Here is a 16,871-nt window from a genome sequence, read left to right on the forward strand (position 1 = left end):
TGAGGTCCCAGAAGATTCCTGGGAGGCACCTCCAATTCCCCTCCCATCAGCTCAGGAACGGAGACCACACAGGATTGTTGCATCAACCAGAAAGTCAGCTTTATTAACCCACCACCAGCAGAGAGGGAGGGGAGACAGCTGGGGCGAGCAGGGGCTGGACTCAGGCCTTCAGGTGGTGAGGCCAGCCGGTGGGCAAAGGCGGCTCCAGGACCCTCAGGAGGCTTACCTTCGCAGGAAACATAGTTCTGGCCGGATGGGTGCTGGGAGGAGAGGCTGTAGGGGAGAAAAGGTAGAGCGGTTAGGTGTGTTGGGAGAGCAGGGGTGGGGCTGAAGGGTCTGTGGGGCAGGACAGGGGGGGTCCCCACTCACTGGGTGTCCTCACCCTCCAGCAGGGGGCGGTAGGTGGCGATCTCCTGCTCCAGCCGCGTCTTCACGTCCAGAAGGATCTGGTACTCGTGCTTCTGCTGTTCCATCTCGCAGCGCAGGGGGGCCAGCTGCTCCTCCACGCTGCAGATGAGCCCCTGGATCTGGGACAGCTGCAGGCAGTAGCGGTTTTTGGTCTCCCCCAGGCTCTTCTCCAGGGATGCTTTCTGTGAATGGGAGAGAGCAAAAGAGAGAGTCAACGGAGGGGGGTCACTGCTGTCCCCCCAGGTCTCTGGGCATGTTTCCTGAGAGGTGCCTGGATTTTTGACCCCAGCTGGGCTACTTATGGGCTAGACAACATGGAGAAAATTTATTCCACCATTTGTTCTGGGCCTTCATTTCTCCATCTATATAATGGGTACAGTGATCCCTCCAACCCACTCCTGGGAAAAGAGAGATGGAACCGTACTGCGGCGATGCTCCATTACAGGGGGTGGTGCCATTACTGGCGACTTGGAGGCTGCAGCTGGGCCTGATCCTTCTTACCCTGCAGAGCTGGGACTGCAGTTTGACTTCCAGGCCCTGGAGCACCCTTCGGAGCTCATTCAATTCATTGTGGCTGTTCTGCATCCGCTCGCTGTTAGAGGACACTTCTGTGTTCAGCTCCTCTTTCTTTTTTTTTTTTTTTTTTTTGCGGTACGCAGGCCTCTCACCGCTGTGGCCTCTCCCGCTGCGGAGCACAGGCTCCAGACGCGCAGGCCCAGCAGCCATGGCTCACGGGCCCAGCCGCTCCGCGGCACGTGGGATCTTCCCAGACCGGGGCACGAACCCGTGTCCCCCGCATCGGCAGGCGGACTCTCAACCACTGCGCCACCAGGGAAGCCCCTCAGCTCCTCTTTCTGAGATAGGAAAGAACAGAAGGTGTGGGGCACTCCAGAGGCACCCAGGCTGGGAAGTCCTGCAGCAGGACTGAGGACCCATATCACCTTGCTCAGGAACCAGGCCTCGGCACCTCTGCGGTTCTTGTCTGCTATCTATTCATACTGGTCGCACATCTCATTCAGGATGTGGTTCAGGTCCACACTGGGGGCAGCATCCGCCTCCACACTGACGTCCCCGCTGGTCTGACTCCGCAGGGTAAACATCTCCTAGGAAGAGATGGGGGGAGGTGGTCAGCTCAGCTGCCCCCTTCCCTGGCCCCAGGTGCATCTGCAACCCCACTGGATCAGCCTCCCACTGCCAGCAGCAGCCTTACCTCCTGGTGGTTCTTCTTCAGGTAGGCCAGCTCCTCCTTCAGGCCCTTGATCTGCATCTCCAGGTCAGTCCTTACCAGGGTCAGCTCGTCCAGTACCCTGCGCAGGCCATTGATGTTAGCCTCCATGCCCTGGCACAGGGCCAGCTCATGCTCATACATGGCAAGACAAAGGTCAGGGCCTCAGGGTCCATCATGAAGCTTCTGAGGCTCAAGACCTGCTGGTCCTCCTGTCTGGACAACCCCACTGCTCACCCACTGCCCTCTACTCTCTGTCCTCAGCCCACCACAGTGCCGCTCACTTGGTCTTAAAGTCATCGGCTGCTAGCCTGGCGTTGTCAATCTGCAGAAGGGGCTGTGTATTCTCTATTGTGGCCTCGAATATCTGTAGAGGGGGTGAAGGACACGTCTGCTTAGCCAAGGCCCTGCTGCTCAGGGGTGAATAGCAAAGAGGGGGGAAAGAAGCCTCACCATACTTGGGGTTATCTGGCGGGCAGGTCAGCCTTTACTCTCCCCCAGACAGCCTAGGGTGCCTTCTCCACCCAGCTTAGCATGAGCAGGGGATGCATCCACGTATCCGCCACCCCATCCTGGGCCCCATCTTACTTCGGAGAGAAGCTGATCCAAAGAATGCTTGCAGGGAGTAAGAGATTCAGGGTACCAGGTCCAGTTCAGATACCCTGATGCTAAAAAGGGACCCTCTGCCGCCAATTCTGAGTAGTCCATGGCCACTCCTCAAAAGCGGGCCTCAGTCTCCCTGTTTGTAAAATGAAGATGCTAGCAAGCGTTTTTCTAGGGTCCACTGCAACCATGACCTCTATCAACACTCCACCACCAGAGTCGCGCACCTGGCCATACCACCTTGTTCCGCAGATCCTCTATGGTCTTGAAGTAGGGGCTGTAGTCGCAGGCGGGCCTGGGCCTCTGATTCTGGTACCAGTCGCAGATCTTCACCTCCAGCTCCGTGTCGGCCTCCTCCAGGGCGCGCACCTTCTCCAGGTAGGAGGCTAGGCGGTCATTGAGGTTCTGCATGGTGAGCTTCTCGTTGCCAGAGAGGAGGCCACCATTGCCACCACTGAGGCAGATGCCAAGACCACCACCATATCCTCCAACGAAGATGCTACCCATGGCCCCACCAAAGCTGCTGCTGCTGCTGTAGTTGCCTCCATAGCCGCCCCCAGCCCGCAGACACCCCTGGAGGAGTAGCGGGAGGAGGACAGGCCCCCGTAGGCGCTGGGGGCCCGGCAGGAGCCTCCCGCCAGGACGGAAGATCCGCAGCTGGAGCCACTGCCGATACCACAGGAGCCCTGATGGAGCTGGAGGAGGTGAACTGGTGCCTGCAGGTGGTCATGGTGAGAAGAGAGAAGAGAAAGGTGCTCGGGGAGGCTGGGAGGATCCTGAGGCGTCCTCAAACCCCAGGAACGTTTATATGCACGTGAGGAAGGAGGGCCCCTCCCAGCTGCTGACTCCGGGCACCGCTCCGGATTTCATCACTCCAGATTCCATCCAACTCCCCACTCCAGATTATTCAGCCCGGGGTCAACTCACTTCACTGTGTGCCTCTCTGAGTTCCCACCCAGTTTTTGGGGATGTGGAGCTGAGAGAAAGCATACCAACTCAAGTTGGTGGTGACTCATGCTAGGCAACGGGAATCTATCTGGAGTTAGTTCCTGGAGCCTGAGGGGCCAGCAGTGCCCTGACACAGGTGAATTTGTGGTGACTGCATCCCTGGGCAGTGAGTCAGCCCATGGAAGGACTCCCTGCCCGACGGTGACAGCCTTGGATGAATGGCCTCAGCGATGCTGTCCAGGGGCTGTCTCGGGATGCAGCTGTGGGGACCCTACATGGCTGGCTGTGGACAGGAGAGCTGGGTTCATGGTCCTGCTCTGCTCTGCTCCCTGTGTGACCTGTGCCCCCCACCCGCCACCTACCTTCTCTGGGCCTCTGTTTGCCCTCAGTAAAGTGACAAGCCTGAACTGGGCAATCTCAGAGTCCTTTCCAGTTCTAAAAATTCTATGAGTCCTATCCCAGTTTCAGAGGCTGCCTTTGAGCCCCCAGGACCTCCAGAAGTGGTGTGTACCATGAAACGAGCAGATAGCAGCTTGAATCCCTGCTCTGTCCCGTACAAGCTGCATGGCATAGGTAGTCCTTTAGTCTATGAGCCTCTGGACCTCAGTTTTCTCATCTGTAAAAGGGGAGGGCACACCACCAGCCACAAAGGAACATTCATGACGGACCCTGCTGGCCCCTTCCCAATGGCCAGCCCTGACCCCCAGCCTCCCCTTCCTTCCTTTCCAGCCCAGCTACCCCTCACCCACCTCTCCTCGCCCACCTCTATGCTCTGGCACCTCCCTCCCACATGCCTGCCCTCTCCTCTTCTCTCCCACACTCCCACCCTTTGAGCAGCTCCCCCGCCCAGCGCATTGCTTCACCTAATCACAGGCACCCACCGTAAATTGTGGTGGGAGGGAATCCCCATCCTGCTGCTGGTACTACCTGTGACCCCGAACCCCGCCACAAGACTCCAAGACCCCACACTGTATCCAGGGCTTAGATCCCAACAGTTTTCTCTGGAGAGTCCACAGCTTGCTTGCAGGCTGGATTTGGCAACTTTATTCGTTCAGTCGAGGAGACGGGGGAAGGTGGCTCTCTGGTCACCTGCCACGCTCAGGTATTTACACATGCCACACAGTTCTGTGAGGGGCCTTATTCCTGCCACCAGTTCACGGATGAGGAGGCTGGAAGGGTAAGTGGGCTTACCAAGACCCCAGTCAGTGAGGAGCTGGGGCTTGAACCCCTGTCTGTCTGCTCGCCCGGCCCAAGTCCTTTCCACCATCCTGAACCACTCTCTTTTTGCCCCTCCAACATACATCACTGTCTTGAATCAACCCTGTGAGGTGAGGAGGAGAGAGGGAGAACCAGAGAGAGGGTGATTTGCCCGAAGGCACTGCGTTTAAGCTGCAGAGCCGGGACTTGACCCCAGAGGTGGGCTGTCTCCAACTCTCCCGCGATGCCTGGCAAGTATCATGAGGCTGCCCGAGGCGCCTGGAATGAGCTCTGCCTGTGGTGGGCATGATATTGGCCTGAGGGCTGAAGGCAGGACTGGGGGGTCTGGACCCCAACAAAGAGGCCTCCTTGGGGTGCCCTGGGGGGTGACCGACAGAGCTGGCCACTGTCCTTGCTCTGCAGTGCCTCTGTGGAGATGAGAGGAGGCGGAAGAGGGCTTGCCTCAGCCTGAGTCCTGCTGGACAATACCACCTTGAACCTTGGGGCAGGAAATCCTGTCTCAGCATAACCAGGGCTTTGTTTCTGCCACATCACGTCCCTCATCTGGAGGCACAGGGCCCAGAGGGATGAGCAGAGCTGGTACCCAGCCTATGGCTTCAGGGCCAGGCCTGGGAGAGAGAACTTGCTATTCCCTCCCCTAACCCCAAAAATAGGCAAAAGGGGCCCTGGAATCTTAGACAAAACCCCCACCATCCCAGGCGGCTTCAGGATGGGCCTGGAGTTCAGGTCCAATCACAGATTCATCACCTTCGGAACTGGAAATGGCCTTCAAGCTCAGCAAAGACCAGCAAGCCCCAACCAGAGAGCACAAAAGACTTGTTCCATGTTAAACAGGACAGAAGCAGAGGAGAAGATGGACTTCCCTGGAGGTCCAGTGGTTAAGACTCCGTGCTTCCAATGCAGGGGGTGCATGTTCAATCCCTGGTTGGGGAATTAAGATTTCACGTGTTGCATGGTGCAGCCAAAAAAAATTTAAAAAAAAAAAAGAAGCAGCAGCAGCAGAGGAGCAGAGACTAGACCCAGGTCCAGCACCCTGACCGAAGTCCATACTGACCCTCCCGGTAGTCTCTGGGAGCTCCTTCTTCTCTGCACCACCCCCCAACCCTCCACCTCCCTTCTCACCAGATCGTCGCCCCTGCCCCCATTCCTGGAGGAGTTGGGGGTGGGATTACACACAGGCCCAGCCCTAGAGGTCGGGGATCTGCATGGACTGAGAAGCTGCCGGAAGTTGCCAACCAACCCATCAGATCACTCAATCAACACCACAGACCAAGCACCCACCATGTGTCCAGCATTTGGGGTGTGGCAGGGAGGAGAGAGATGCTGACGTGGTCTCTGACCTTGGAACTTATCATTTGACCCTGGGGAGAAAACTAAGGCCGGAAAGACAGTACAGTGCAGCAGGAAACCTGGGATGCTCGGCCCGCAGGATGCAGCTGGCATTTCCTCCGTGCCGGTGAGGCACACCTGCCCCAAGGTTGCCAAGAGCCAGAATCACCAGGCCTGGTCAGCACAGAGCACAGACTCCCACCACCCCCTCCAGGCAGTGGGTTCCTTCCTCCACCCAGGCCTCCTTCCTCTCTCCTTGGCCCAACTCCATCCCAGGTATCATCGTCACATACCTGAATTGGCCAGGAAATATTATTGGCCAATGCCACGCCTCAACTTGCAGTGATTCCCAAATCTGACTGAACGCGAGAATCCCCATACAGATTCCCGGGCCCTGCTCTGACCCACTTCGTCAGCATTGCCCAGAACAAGCCTGATGGTGGGGAGGTTTTACAAGCTCCCAGGGGATTCTGGTGTCCAGCCAGGCTGGGGACCAAGAGGCAGCTGTGGGAGGGAAGGGAGGGAAAGGAGACTCCAGGGAGCCTGAGGGGAGAGTGGAAGTCGCTGCAAAGTCCCCAGCCACTGATGGCAGCCACATTTACAGGCTTCAGGGCAGGATGAAGAAAGAAAGGAGCCAGATGAGCCAGGACAGAGCAGGCTGGAGTCGGGCCAGCAGGGGCCAGATACTAGGCAAGTCGTTCCTCCCCTCTGAGCCTCAGTTTCCTTCTCTGGGAAATGGGAATGGCAGCACCACTTCACAGGCACAGAGGGGTGAAATAAATAAAGCAGCTGTCACAGACTGGTGGCTGTCACTGCATTTATCTTCAGTTATTTATAAAGCACCTACTATGTGCCACACACTGTGTGGACACTCAGATGCAAAGAACGAGACAGAGAGGCCCTCAGGGCAGAATGTCTGGAGGAGGTAGAGACGTCCCCAACACTGAGTGTTCAGGCCATAATGGGGGGTAGGGGGCCTGCAGGGAGGGGACAGGCTCTCTGGGAGTGAACAAATGGCCCCCAGGCAGGCTCTGGCCCCGTGCCTGGTCCCAGGATCTAGGTGAGTCTGTGAGTGCCTTACCCACCTTAGGCGGTCCTCCGCCACAGTGTTGGATCTCCCCCTTCCAAGGCAGGGCCTCTCGCAGCCCCTCACAATGGTCTGCACAACCAGGGGCCTTCAGGGGAGCCTGTGGCTGGGTTAAGCTGGGTGACAGTCTGGACTCTACCTGGGGGCTGAACTGTCCTGGCCCTGGTCCCTCTGTTCCCCCCAGCCCCCCAAAGCCTGGGTGGTACAGGAGAGCACACTACATAAGGGCTGAGGGAGGATTGTCAGGCATTGCTATTGTGCCCGGCTTACCACTCCTAGACTGGGGTCCCTCAGGGTCCCTCCGAACCAGGGCCTGGGTCTCTTGCTTCCCCCGGGCCCAGTGCAGACCCAGGCACAGAGCGACGCAGTGCCGTGGACAGTGTTACTGCCATGTCATTTCTCTGCAGAAAGCACCGTCAGGTCACCCTTCCAGAGTGTGGGCGAGGCGGAGGAAGAGTCACAGGGGCTGACTACCCGTGGCCGGCCCGAGCCTGGGCATCAGGTGTGTGTGTCCATCGTACGAGTGTGGGTGAGGCGGCACCCAGGGGAGGTACAGACCGGCTCACTGAAACATCTGGTACAGCAGGTGGGTGGGTGTGGATGAATGTGCGTCCCTTGGAGAGTCCCACAGCTGGGTCCCCCAGTCCAGCCGCAGGCACATGGCCCAGCAGCCTGGGTCAGCGTGGTGTGTCTGGACAAAGCCATACCATCCCCAAGGGGACCACAGGCCTCCACCCCCAGGCACTCCTCCCTGCGGCCCCCACCTGCCCAGGCCTGGGCTGAGCACTCCTGGAAAGGGCGGGGCTTTCCCTCTCTGGGCCCAGCACTCTGCCCTGTGGACCTCCAGCCCCGGCACCGCAGCCACTGCTCTCCTGGTGCAGCTCCCAGGACACCTGGCTGCTCCCCCATTGTGGCCTCCTGACCACCCACCCACTCGCTTTGTGGGCAGGGGCTTCTCCCCCTGCAGAAGGGTGAAGTCCAGGGCTGCCTCTCCCAGCCCCACACTCTGACCCCTCCTCACTCACCCCATCAGTAAAAATGCACCCCCAGAGTCTGCGGGGAGAGAGGGCCCTGCCTAAGAGCCTGGGGTTGGGCAGGGGGTGGGGCTCTGGCCGCTTTCCCAGCGTAGCTGCCTCCCATCCCACGCCCTACTCCACCCCTGACATGCCAGGCTCCATACAGGGGCTGAGTCACTGCTCCTCAGAGCCTCAGGGTCCCCATCCACATAATGGGGCACCTCTTCCCGGACCCTCCCCTCTTCCTGGGACTGTTGTTCAGGTAAATGAGATCACCCCCAGATGGACCATCCTCAGCCCAGGGCTGGTTCTCCCGGTTGTGGCTGGATGTACGGTGGGGGCCTGGTGGGTACGGTGCCTCCCTCCCTCCTGCCCTCCATCCCCACCCTGATTGCTTCCCAGGCAGCTGAGAGATGCCAGCCCCTGCAGGAGCGGAGCCCACGCTCCCAGCCTGCTTTGATTCCGGCATTTGCCTCTGCAGACACGGGCCCTGGACTGCAGCCTGTCGTCCCTGCCATGGAAAGGAATTCACTGTCTTCCCTGTCCCTGGGATCGGGGCCGGAAGCGCCGTTAGCTGCGGCTCATCTCACCCCTCCTTTACTGTGGCTTCTGAGATCCAGAGAGGGCCTGTGACCTGCCCAAAGTCCTCACACCCCGCTGCCCACGTCATAGACAGTGCTCATGCCACTGCCCCACCTGCTTCTCCCGGGCCTCCGCTGGTCCCAAGCCTCCACCACGCTGGGCCTCTGGGGGCTCTGGCTGCTTCTGTCCCCTCCCTGCCCCAGCCGCGCCCTCAGCCTCCAGGCACCAGGAGAGAGCACGTGTTTGGAGGGGGCCTGTCAGTGAACCCAGGTGAGGGCATCCCTCCTCCCGTTAACACCTTCCACCCACCCCCACTTCTTGAAGAAAACCAGGAAATCAGACCCGCCTGGCCCAGTGGTTTCCAGATTTACTCAAAGAAAGACTTCCGGGGCTCCTCTCCTGCTGGCTTAGCGCCTGGCCATGGAGTGACAGGGGCCAGGCTGGAGGGTGTTGGAGCGGCTGGGGCAGGACGGCCGCTCCCCCTTTCCCAGGAGGCAGCTTCCCACCTCCCTGACCTCCAAGCTGCTGGAACCAAGAGGGGACGAACTGCCAGGGAGGGCAGTGCTGCCCCCTGGCACGACCTCCCCTGAACGCCCCATCCTGAGCTCACCATTTGAAGACATATCCCTGGGAGAGGCCCCACCCTCTCTCCCACACCTGCCTTCTCTGGAAGCACAGGTCTCAGCTCACATTCCTGGGGTTGAGGCCATGGGAGCATCCGGACCCACAAACCCCTCCTAGGGGTTTCCTGAGACTCACACAGGAGCCTGGGCCCTAATCACCCAGCCTGCCTCCCCGCCTTCCATCCTCCATCCCCCCCTTCAGGAGGATCCTGATTTCTGCCCTGGCCTGCCTCCCTGCCCCCTCCCCACCTTGTCCCCTCTTAGAGGAGGACACAGCCCCCAGGACTGTGCGGGGCAACCGAGCGGATGCTTTAGCCCTGCGTCTCTGGTTCCTGAGACCTTCTTGTCCATTTATGGATGAGAAAATGAGGCTCAGTGAAGGGAAGGCACTGCCCAAGGTCATGGACCCAATTACAGGCCAAGAAGAGGACACCTAAGACACCCGCCCCTGACACGCTGACCTCAACCTGGGTCTGGCACTGCCTGGACCACCCTCCCAGGGATCACCAGCCCTTGGGAGATAAAAAGCAACCCCCACCCCTCGAGTTCTGCCCAGACCTAGTCTTCACCCTGCTCTAAGATGTCCCCTGACCTCCAAGTCAACAACAGTGGGTGTCCACGGACTCCTCCCCCTGCCTCCATTCGCCCCCCCACCGGTTCCTCCCTTCCGCGCTAGGGCCACGTCAGTGGCCACAACCAGAGAGCATTCCATGTATCAGTCAACGAGATTTATTGGTCAGGGAGGGGGGATGGGAAAGGGACTGAAGCTGGGTGCTGGGGCTGCGGGGGCTGCGGAGCCAATGGGAGGCCCCAGAGGGGCTGGCAGGGGGAGCAGAGTCCTCACTGGTTGGCCTGGTGGACCTGCTCGCGGGAGGAGATGACCCTGCCATCCTGGACTTCTTCCACGATGGTGCGCACCTGGCGCGTGGTCACAGCTGCAGGAGACAGACACTCAGGGTGGGCGGGGCCCAAGAGGCCCTGGCCCAGCCCCCAGCCCCCTGAGTGGAGCCGGCTTTCTCCCCCATGGCCACTTGGTGTCCACGCCTCTGCTGGCCCCTCAACATCACATCCGCACAGGTGTCCCCCTGACCTTGCCACTCCCTCCCTCTCACCCTGTTCCTTGCTGGTGCCCCTGGGTGAATCCTGCCTCCCACAGAGACGGTTTGATTCTGACCCACATGTCCTTCTGCAAGAGGAAGACTCACAGACTGGATGCTACATGAACTGGGGTCTGTCTCCATTTCTCTGCAGTCTCAAGGGCATGGATTATCCTCCCTTCAGAAGCGGATCTCCAAGACAAGACCCAGGTCCACACCCTTAGACTAGATGCCCCAGGGCTGGGATTTTTTCTTCCCCATCAGACTGGGATCTGGAGGACAAGGACCAAGTCCCTTTCTGCTATCAGACAAGAGATTCCAGAACAAGACTGCTTTTGCTCATCTGTAGGGTCCCAAGAGCAAACATCGTGAGACCATGTCCCTACCTCCCCATCAGATGAGTCTCCAGAGCTGGGACCATGTCTCCCACCTCAGACTAGGATCTCCAAGGTAAGGGCCATTTCCCTGCCTCTCCCCCATTGGATCAGATAGTGTCCCGCTCACTTGATTAGGACCCTGAGCCCTACCGGGTCCCTTCCCCCACCCCTGTCAAGGATCAGCCATCATTTCCTGGAGCTCCTGGACACCCTCCCCCAGCAACGTACAGGTGGGTCGCCTGCCCCGTGCAGCCCCACCCTCAGCTACCAAGATGCTTACGTTCTCTGGACTTGTGCTGAGTCAGCCTGCAAAAAAAAAGAGAGAGAAGATTAGATGTGGGTCTCAGCCTCACCTCTGCCCCAGGCCCCCAGCCCTGGCCCCGGGTCCCCTCTCACTGGGCATCCTCGCCCTCCAGCAGGCGGCGGTAGGTGGCGATCTCCTGCTCCAGCCGCGTCTTCACGTCCAGCAGGATCTTGTACTCCTGGCTCTGCTGTCCCATCTCGCAGCGCAGCTGGGCCAGTTGCTCCTCCACGCTGCAGACCAGTCCCTGGATCTGGGACAGCTGCAGGCAGTAGCGGTTCTCTGTCTCCGCCAGGCTGTTCTCCAGAGATGCTTTCTGCAGGAGAGCGGGAGGGGCAGGGGTCAGAAGGGTTCTCAGTGACCCCTCCAGGGACCTGGGCACCTCCCCCACACCCCCCAGGCCTGGCAGCGCCCCTACCATGCTGAGATGGGACTGCAGCTCGATCTCCAGGTTCTGCATGGTGCGCCGGAGCTCTGAGATCTCGCTCTTGCTGCTCTGCACCATCTCGCTGTTGCTGGCCACCTCGCGTTTCAGTTCCTCTGTCTGCAAACAGGACACAGGACGGGGCAGCATGAGCCCAGCTTCCCTTCTCCAAGTCAGGTGACCCCCGTGGCCTCCATATGCTCAGCCCAGGTCCCACTCTGTGCCCAGACCAGGCACCTGGGCTCTCCCCCACTCCCCCGAATACCCCCTCACCATGGCCACCTTCCTGACCTCCCCTGGGCCTCTCAGGCCTCCTCCCAAACCTGAATGTGGGAGCAGTGCCTTCTCACCAGCTTCCCACTTCCCAAAAACCAGAAGCCTTTGAAAGGATGTTAAGTTTTATCTTTAATTCCTGCAAATGTAAAGCACAAGAATAGGAAACTTGAGAACCAGTCAGGACAGTAGCCAGGCCCCTGGTGCTAGTTCCTGACTTCTTGAGGGACAGATGCAAGCTCCTGGGGTCTTGACCCTCTGGCTTTATTCCTGAGGGGGGCTCCCTACCCACCACCAGATCCCAGCTTCAGCCAAGCTCCAGGCCTGTGGATGCAACAGGCGACCCTGACCCCCGGTGTCCGTGTGGCTCACCGGGGATAAGGAACCCAAGATGCCAGGCGCTGGGCTTACTGTGGGGACTCAAGCCTTGCACCCCAGCCCCTGGGGAAGGCCTCTGGCCTGCGGCAGCCCCCACCTTGCTGAAGAACCAGTCTTCGGCATCCTTGCGGTTCTTCTCCGCCATCTTCTCGTACTGTTCACGCATCTCATTCAGGACGCGGCTCAGGTCCACGCTGGGGGCGGCGTCCATCTCCACGCTGATCTCACCACCCACCTGGCCTTGCAGGACTTTCATCTCCTGTGGAGGAGGGGATGGTGGGTGTGGGCATGCATCCTGATCTCTCACTCCCAACCCTTCCCACGCAAGTTCTCCAGACCCCTCCCAAGGACACCTCCTTTGTTCTGCCTGCCCTATACTCTCTGACCCTCTGAATGATTTTTATTCACCTGCTCTATGCGGGCTTTGCCTCCACCATCAGGCTAGGGGTTCCCTGAGGACAGATTCTATGTTTCCCCCATGAGACTGAGGGCTCTCTGAAGATAAAATCTAATTCTTAAGCCTGAGCCCCCAAAACATCCCGTCTAATTTCCAAACTTCTACCTAGGGGCGAGATTCGAGGGTTTGAGCTGGGACAAGGGGGCAACCTCCTCGATTATCTCCTGTCCTGCTGAGGGAAGGCAGGAGGGGCAGAAGAGGCCTCTGCGGGCCCCTGGGAGGCTCCCCAGATGCAGGGAAGCAAGGTAGTACGTGGAGGAGGCTGCCCTGCACGGGGATCAGGGCTCTGCAGACAGAGCAGCGCTGTAAGGCGACCAGCCTGGACACCTGTGCTCTTCCCACAGTCTCAACCTGGCACAGCCCCAGAGCCCTGCCACCCACTCAGCATCCTCTTTGACCTACTGCCCCAGCTGCCTCACCTCCTCGTGGTTCTTCCGGAGGTAGACCAGGTCCTCCTTGAGGTTCTCGATCTGCATCTCCAGGTCGGCTCTGGCCAGGGTCAGCTCGTCCAGCACCCTGCGCAAGCCATTGATGTCGGTCTCCACGCTCACGCGCAGGGCCTGCTCCGTCTCGAACCTGCGAAGGGAACCAGAGACTTCGTCAAGATGCTTGGACTGGCAGGTGCAGGTTCTGGCCAGCACCCTGCCTCCGAACGATGAGGGGGTGGAGCAGAAGCCCATCGCAGCCCTGGGAGCCTGGGACCACGCGGGGCAAGGCCCCACCCCCGCCCTGCTTCCTGGCTTCCCTGCCCTCTTCCTCCCGCCTCCCTTCTCGCTCTTCCATCGCCTGACTACAGCATCTGCTGTGTTGCTGCATCCTGGACTAAGAGGTGCAGAACTCTTCGCAGGGACACCCCACCCGCAGCTCCTGGACCCGCCACCAGCAGCTGAGGAGTCCTGGGGTACGGAGGGGCGCCCCAGTTCCTCCCCAGCACCCTCTGGCCAGAGCTCACTTGGTACGGAAGTCATCAGCAGCCAGACGGGTGTTGTCGATCTGCAGCAGGACGTTGGCATTGTCTGTGGTGGCCATGAGGATCTGGGAAGATGGGAGAGTAATCAGGTCACTGGGTGGGAGTAGCTCAGCACAGACCAGGGTTCTGAGGCGGGTCTCTCTGTCTGGGGGCCAGGATGCGGCTGCCTCCTCCAGGAAGGCTCCCTTCCCACCCAGCCATTCCCCTTCACTGCATTACAGTTGGTAAGAGAGGCGGGGCCAGCCTGAGTCTGATGGCTGAAACCTTGCCCCCCTCCCCCATGCCAGGCTCTGCCTTAAACCAGAGTGGACAGCCATCCGGGAGTGCCAGGCTGGAAATGCAGGAGAGCAAGAAAAGAATGGGAGGATGCCCCGGGGCAGAAGCTGTTCCCAAGTCCTGGAAAGAGGACAGATATGGGAAACCTCATTTTACAGCTGGGGATATAGTGTCCCTGAGAGGCTCCCCCAAAAAGGAAGACTAAAGGAATCCTCACCAAAGAGCAGTTCCAAATCAGAAGTCCTGACCCCTGCTAAGTCCTGACCCCGGGCTCCAGCAGGCAGCCCCGGCCCCACCCCAGGTTTGCTGAGCCCCAGTCTTGAGGGCGCAGCAGGAGAGATGGGGAAGCCAGAAAAGTCCCCAAATAAGGCACACAAGTGGCCTCCTGAGGTCCCGCCCCCTCTCTCTCACCTCCTCCTCCTAGCAGGTGCCAGCAGGAGCTCACCCAGACCCCTGACCCCACCATAGCCCTAAATCCCCCTCTTGTTCCAAGGAAAGAGGTGCCTGAGTATCCAGCGACCCCAGGGACCCAGCCCTCCACAGGTATCCATTCATCTTATCCTACAATCACACAAGGTGGCAAAAAGCTCCATGATGGGAAACTGAGGCTCAAAGGAGCTCCACAAGGCCTGCTTGTCCCTAGCCCAGGCCGCTGCCCCCAAAAAGAGACCATAGGCCACAAGGTGGCCCCAAATGGGCTCCCAGAAGCCAAGCTGGATCCAAGCTGTCCTTAGTTCCCCAAGACCCTGTGGCAGCCCCCAGGCTGGACTCCAGGCCTTGGTCAAGGGCAGGAGGTAGGGGAGTAAAAGCTGTGCCCCGCCAGGTCCCCTCCCGCCGTAGCTCCTACCTTGTTCCTCAGGTCCTCGATGGTCTTGAAGTAGGAGCTGTAGTCGGAAGTCGGCCCTGGGGTCTGCTTCTGGTACCAGTCGCGGATCTTCACCTCCAGGTCAGTGTTGGCCTCCTCCAGGGCGCGCACCTTCTCCAGGTAGGAGGCCAGGCGGTCGTTGAGGTTCTGCATGGTGGCCTTCTCGCTGCCCCCCAGCAGCCCATCACCACCTCCAAAGCCACCGCCACCAGTGCCAACGCTGCCGCTGCCGTAGCCACCGCCACCGTAGCTGCCGCCGCCGTAGCCGCCGCTGCCATAGCCACCGCTGCCGTAGCCGCCTCCAGAGCCGAAGCAGTAGCCGCCAGAGTAGCTGCCGCCCCCAAGGGCATTGCCCAGGCTGCCAGACAGCTGGCAGGAGGTGAGGGACGAGCTGCCCCCCAGGCCAGAGGAGCCCCTGATGGAGTTGGAGGAGGAGAACTGCCGGTTGCTGGTGGTCATGGTGGCGGCAGCAGGTGGCAGGCAGACACGGAGAGAGAGGGCTCGAGAGGAGAGAGGCCCAAGGCGTGTGTTGCTGCTGGGGCTCGCCCGCCTCCTTTATAGGCCCCAACAAATGGGCGTAACGATTACAACAAGTTCGCTCCTCTGTTCCCATTCCCCTGGGCTTTCATCACCGCTGGCTGCCCGCCAGCTCCCAGGTGGCTGTGGGTCCCCTTCCCTCCCACCGTCGGGCCTTTGCATCATTTCTCCGAACCCCCATGCTGGGTGTCTGCTTGTGTGTATGTGTGTGTCCCTGGTCTCAGGCCTGTCACCTGTAATTCAGGCAGGCCCTTCAGCTACGCTTTCCCATGACCTAATACGGACAAGAGGAATAAGCAGGACGTGACCGTCACTGAGCCCTCCCAGGCAGCTGCCCCCGACCACACACCACACCACACACCACGCCACACACGATCCTGGCCCTGGGCGAGGTGCAGGGGAGAGAGCGAGGACCGGTACCCCATCCTGCCTTGGAAACTAGACCCAAACCTACCAGCCTCACCACACAGTAGCTCGGTCAGGTCTCAGATTACCACCCCATTTACAGATAAGGAAACTGGGGCTTGTAGAGGCAAAGTGTCCCACCGCCCCACCTAACTCAGAACGGGCTGGCAGGGCTTCTTCCTTCATCGCACCCTGACACAGCACCTATATGCCTCCCCAGGGGCCTGTGACACACTGGCCCCCTTCTGCAGAGCCCTGACACCAAGGAAGCACTGCAGGGGCCGTGGTTCCCTCTGTCCAGTTTTCTGACCCTGTCCCCATCCCTGGAACCCCCTGGAGACCCAGCGTCCTTTTCTGACCTTTCCCCATCTCTCTCTCTCACAAGTGGGAAGTCCTGGGCTGGAGTGGGCAAAGGGGAGCTTAGCTGCAGGCTGGGGAAGTGGCAGGCTGAGAGGGGGCATCGTGGTAAAGGCAAGAGGAAGAAGGGTGAGGGGCACGCCCCTTCCACCTTCCTCACCCCTCCTATTCCCCAAGAAGCCTCAGGCAGGGGGCATACACCTTTGGGTCCCAGCCAGCTGGAAAACTAAAGGACACTGCCCAAGAAGAGGGTCTTCCTGAGACCCCGGCCCTGGCCAGTCCCCTCCCCTACTCCCCCCCTCCCCTCCCCTCCCCTCCCCTGCAGTCTCCCCCAGGGGCCCCACCCAATCCCCTGACCTGGCCCCTCAGGATGGGCCAGGTGCCCGCCCCACAGCCCCACCCTGCCCTGCCCACCACCCTCAGTTCCAGGGTCCCAGCAGGCCCAGTGGGCGGAATGTGCTCATGTCTCAGACTGCCAATGGCTTCCACTTCCCAGACAGGCCCAGACAGCCTCTGCCAGTAGCCGAGAGAGATTCCCCAAGAGCCCAGCAGCTGCTAAGCCACCAAAGCAAGGAGGACGCCCCCCGACCCATGCTCACATGCAGAGGGGCCACCCCACCCCACACACCCACAAGCCCAACAGAGCCGGTCTGGTTTCCTGGACTGGCCGTGCCACTGCCATCCCTTGCACGCTTCAGCACCCTGGACCACCTCTCCAGAAAGCCCCCTGCCCAGCCCCTCTCCCTCCGATCTTGACCTCGTACCGCCCCAGGCTGAGACAGGGAGCTGTCTATAACAGGTGTGGCTCCCCGGAAAGTCTATGGGGGCCCTCCCAGGGACCAGCCACAGGCAATGGGGACCCAGGCGCTGATTCTCAGGAACTTTCCCAACCTGATGGGCTGTCCCATCCCTCAGCCCTCAAGCCTCCCGTCTCCCTCCTTTGAGCCCCAGGCCCGGATGGGGTGGGCAGAACAGGTTGGCAGGGGACAAGCAGCCCCAAACCCTCAGCAGACTCTCCTTGTCCCCCCATCCCTCAGCCCACACTGCCCAAGCCAATGACCAGACCAAACCACAGGAGGCATTGAACTTCAAGCAAAGCTTTAATTGCAGTCACT

General features: G+C 60.1%; 2 protein-coding genes across 3 annotated transcripts; both read right to left on the reverse strand.

Annotated features, from left to right (window-relative positions):
- Positions 1 to 365: 365 nt before the first annotated feature.
- Positions 366 to 2,966, reverse strand: LOC114889278 (keratin, type I cytoskeletal 16-like). The gene is given in 8 exon segments (XM_029212395.1): positions 366 to 590; positions 910 to 1,035; positions 1,350 to 1,511; positions 1,619 to 1,775; positions 1,918 to 2,000; positions 2,477 to 2,796; positions 2,799 to 2,927; positions 2,930 to 2,966. Coding segments are annotated over 8 exon segments (1,239 nt in total).
- A 6,913-nt stretch (positions 2,967 to 9,879) lies between these two features.
- On the reverse strand, positions 9,880 to 14,916 carry LOC114889277 (keratin, type I cytoskeletal 17-like). Of its 2 annotated transcripts, XM_029212394.1 has the most exons (9): positions 14,745 to 14,916; positions 14,440 to 14,660; positions 13,299 to 13,381; positions 12,766 to 12,922; positions 11,987 to 12,148; positions 11,233 to 11,358; positions 10,910 to 11,130; positions 10,794 to 10,819; positions 9,880 to 9,974 (listed from the first exon to the last, which is right to left on the reverse strand). In XM_029212394.1, the coding sequence occupies exons 1-9, from the start codon at positions 14,914 to 14,916 to the stop codon at positions 9,880 to 9,882; spliced, it is 1,263 nt and encodes a 420-aa protein (XP_029068227.1). The 2 variants fall into 2 exon arrangements, with proteins under 2 accessions (XP_029068227.1, XP_029068226.1); XM_029212393.1 differs by having other exon boundaries at positions 14,440 to 14,916.
- Positions 14,917 to 16,871: the final 1,955 nt, after the last annotated feature.

This window comes from Monodon monoceros, unplaced genomic scaffold (assembly GCF_005190385.1).
Source record: "Monodon monoceros isolate NGI ecotype Baffin Bay Population unplaced genomic scaffold, NGI_Narwhal_1 Super_Scaffold_9, whole genome shotgun sequence".
NCBI classification, from domain to species: Eukaryota; Metazoa; Chordata; class Mammalia; order Artiodactyla; family Monodontidae; genus Monodon; species Monodon monoceros.

Excerpts from the sequence above, each read along its gene's own strand:
- LOC114889277 (XM_029212393.1), bottom strand. The coding sequence starts at position 14,916 with ATGACCACCAGCAACCGGCAGTTCTCCTCCTCCAACTCCATCAGGGGC. Across the intron at positions 11,131-11,232 it reads TGCAGTCCCATCTCAGCATG|AAAGCATCTCTGGAGAACAG; the intron begins GTAGGGGCGCTG and ends GCTCTCCTGCAG. Across the intron at positions 9,975-10,793 it reads TCAGCACAAGTCCAGAGAAC|CTGTGACCACGCGCCAGGTG; the intron begins GTAAGCATCTTG and ends TGTCTCCTGCAG.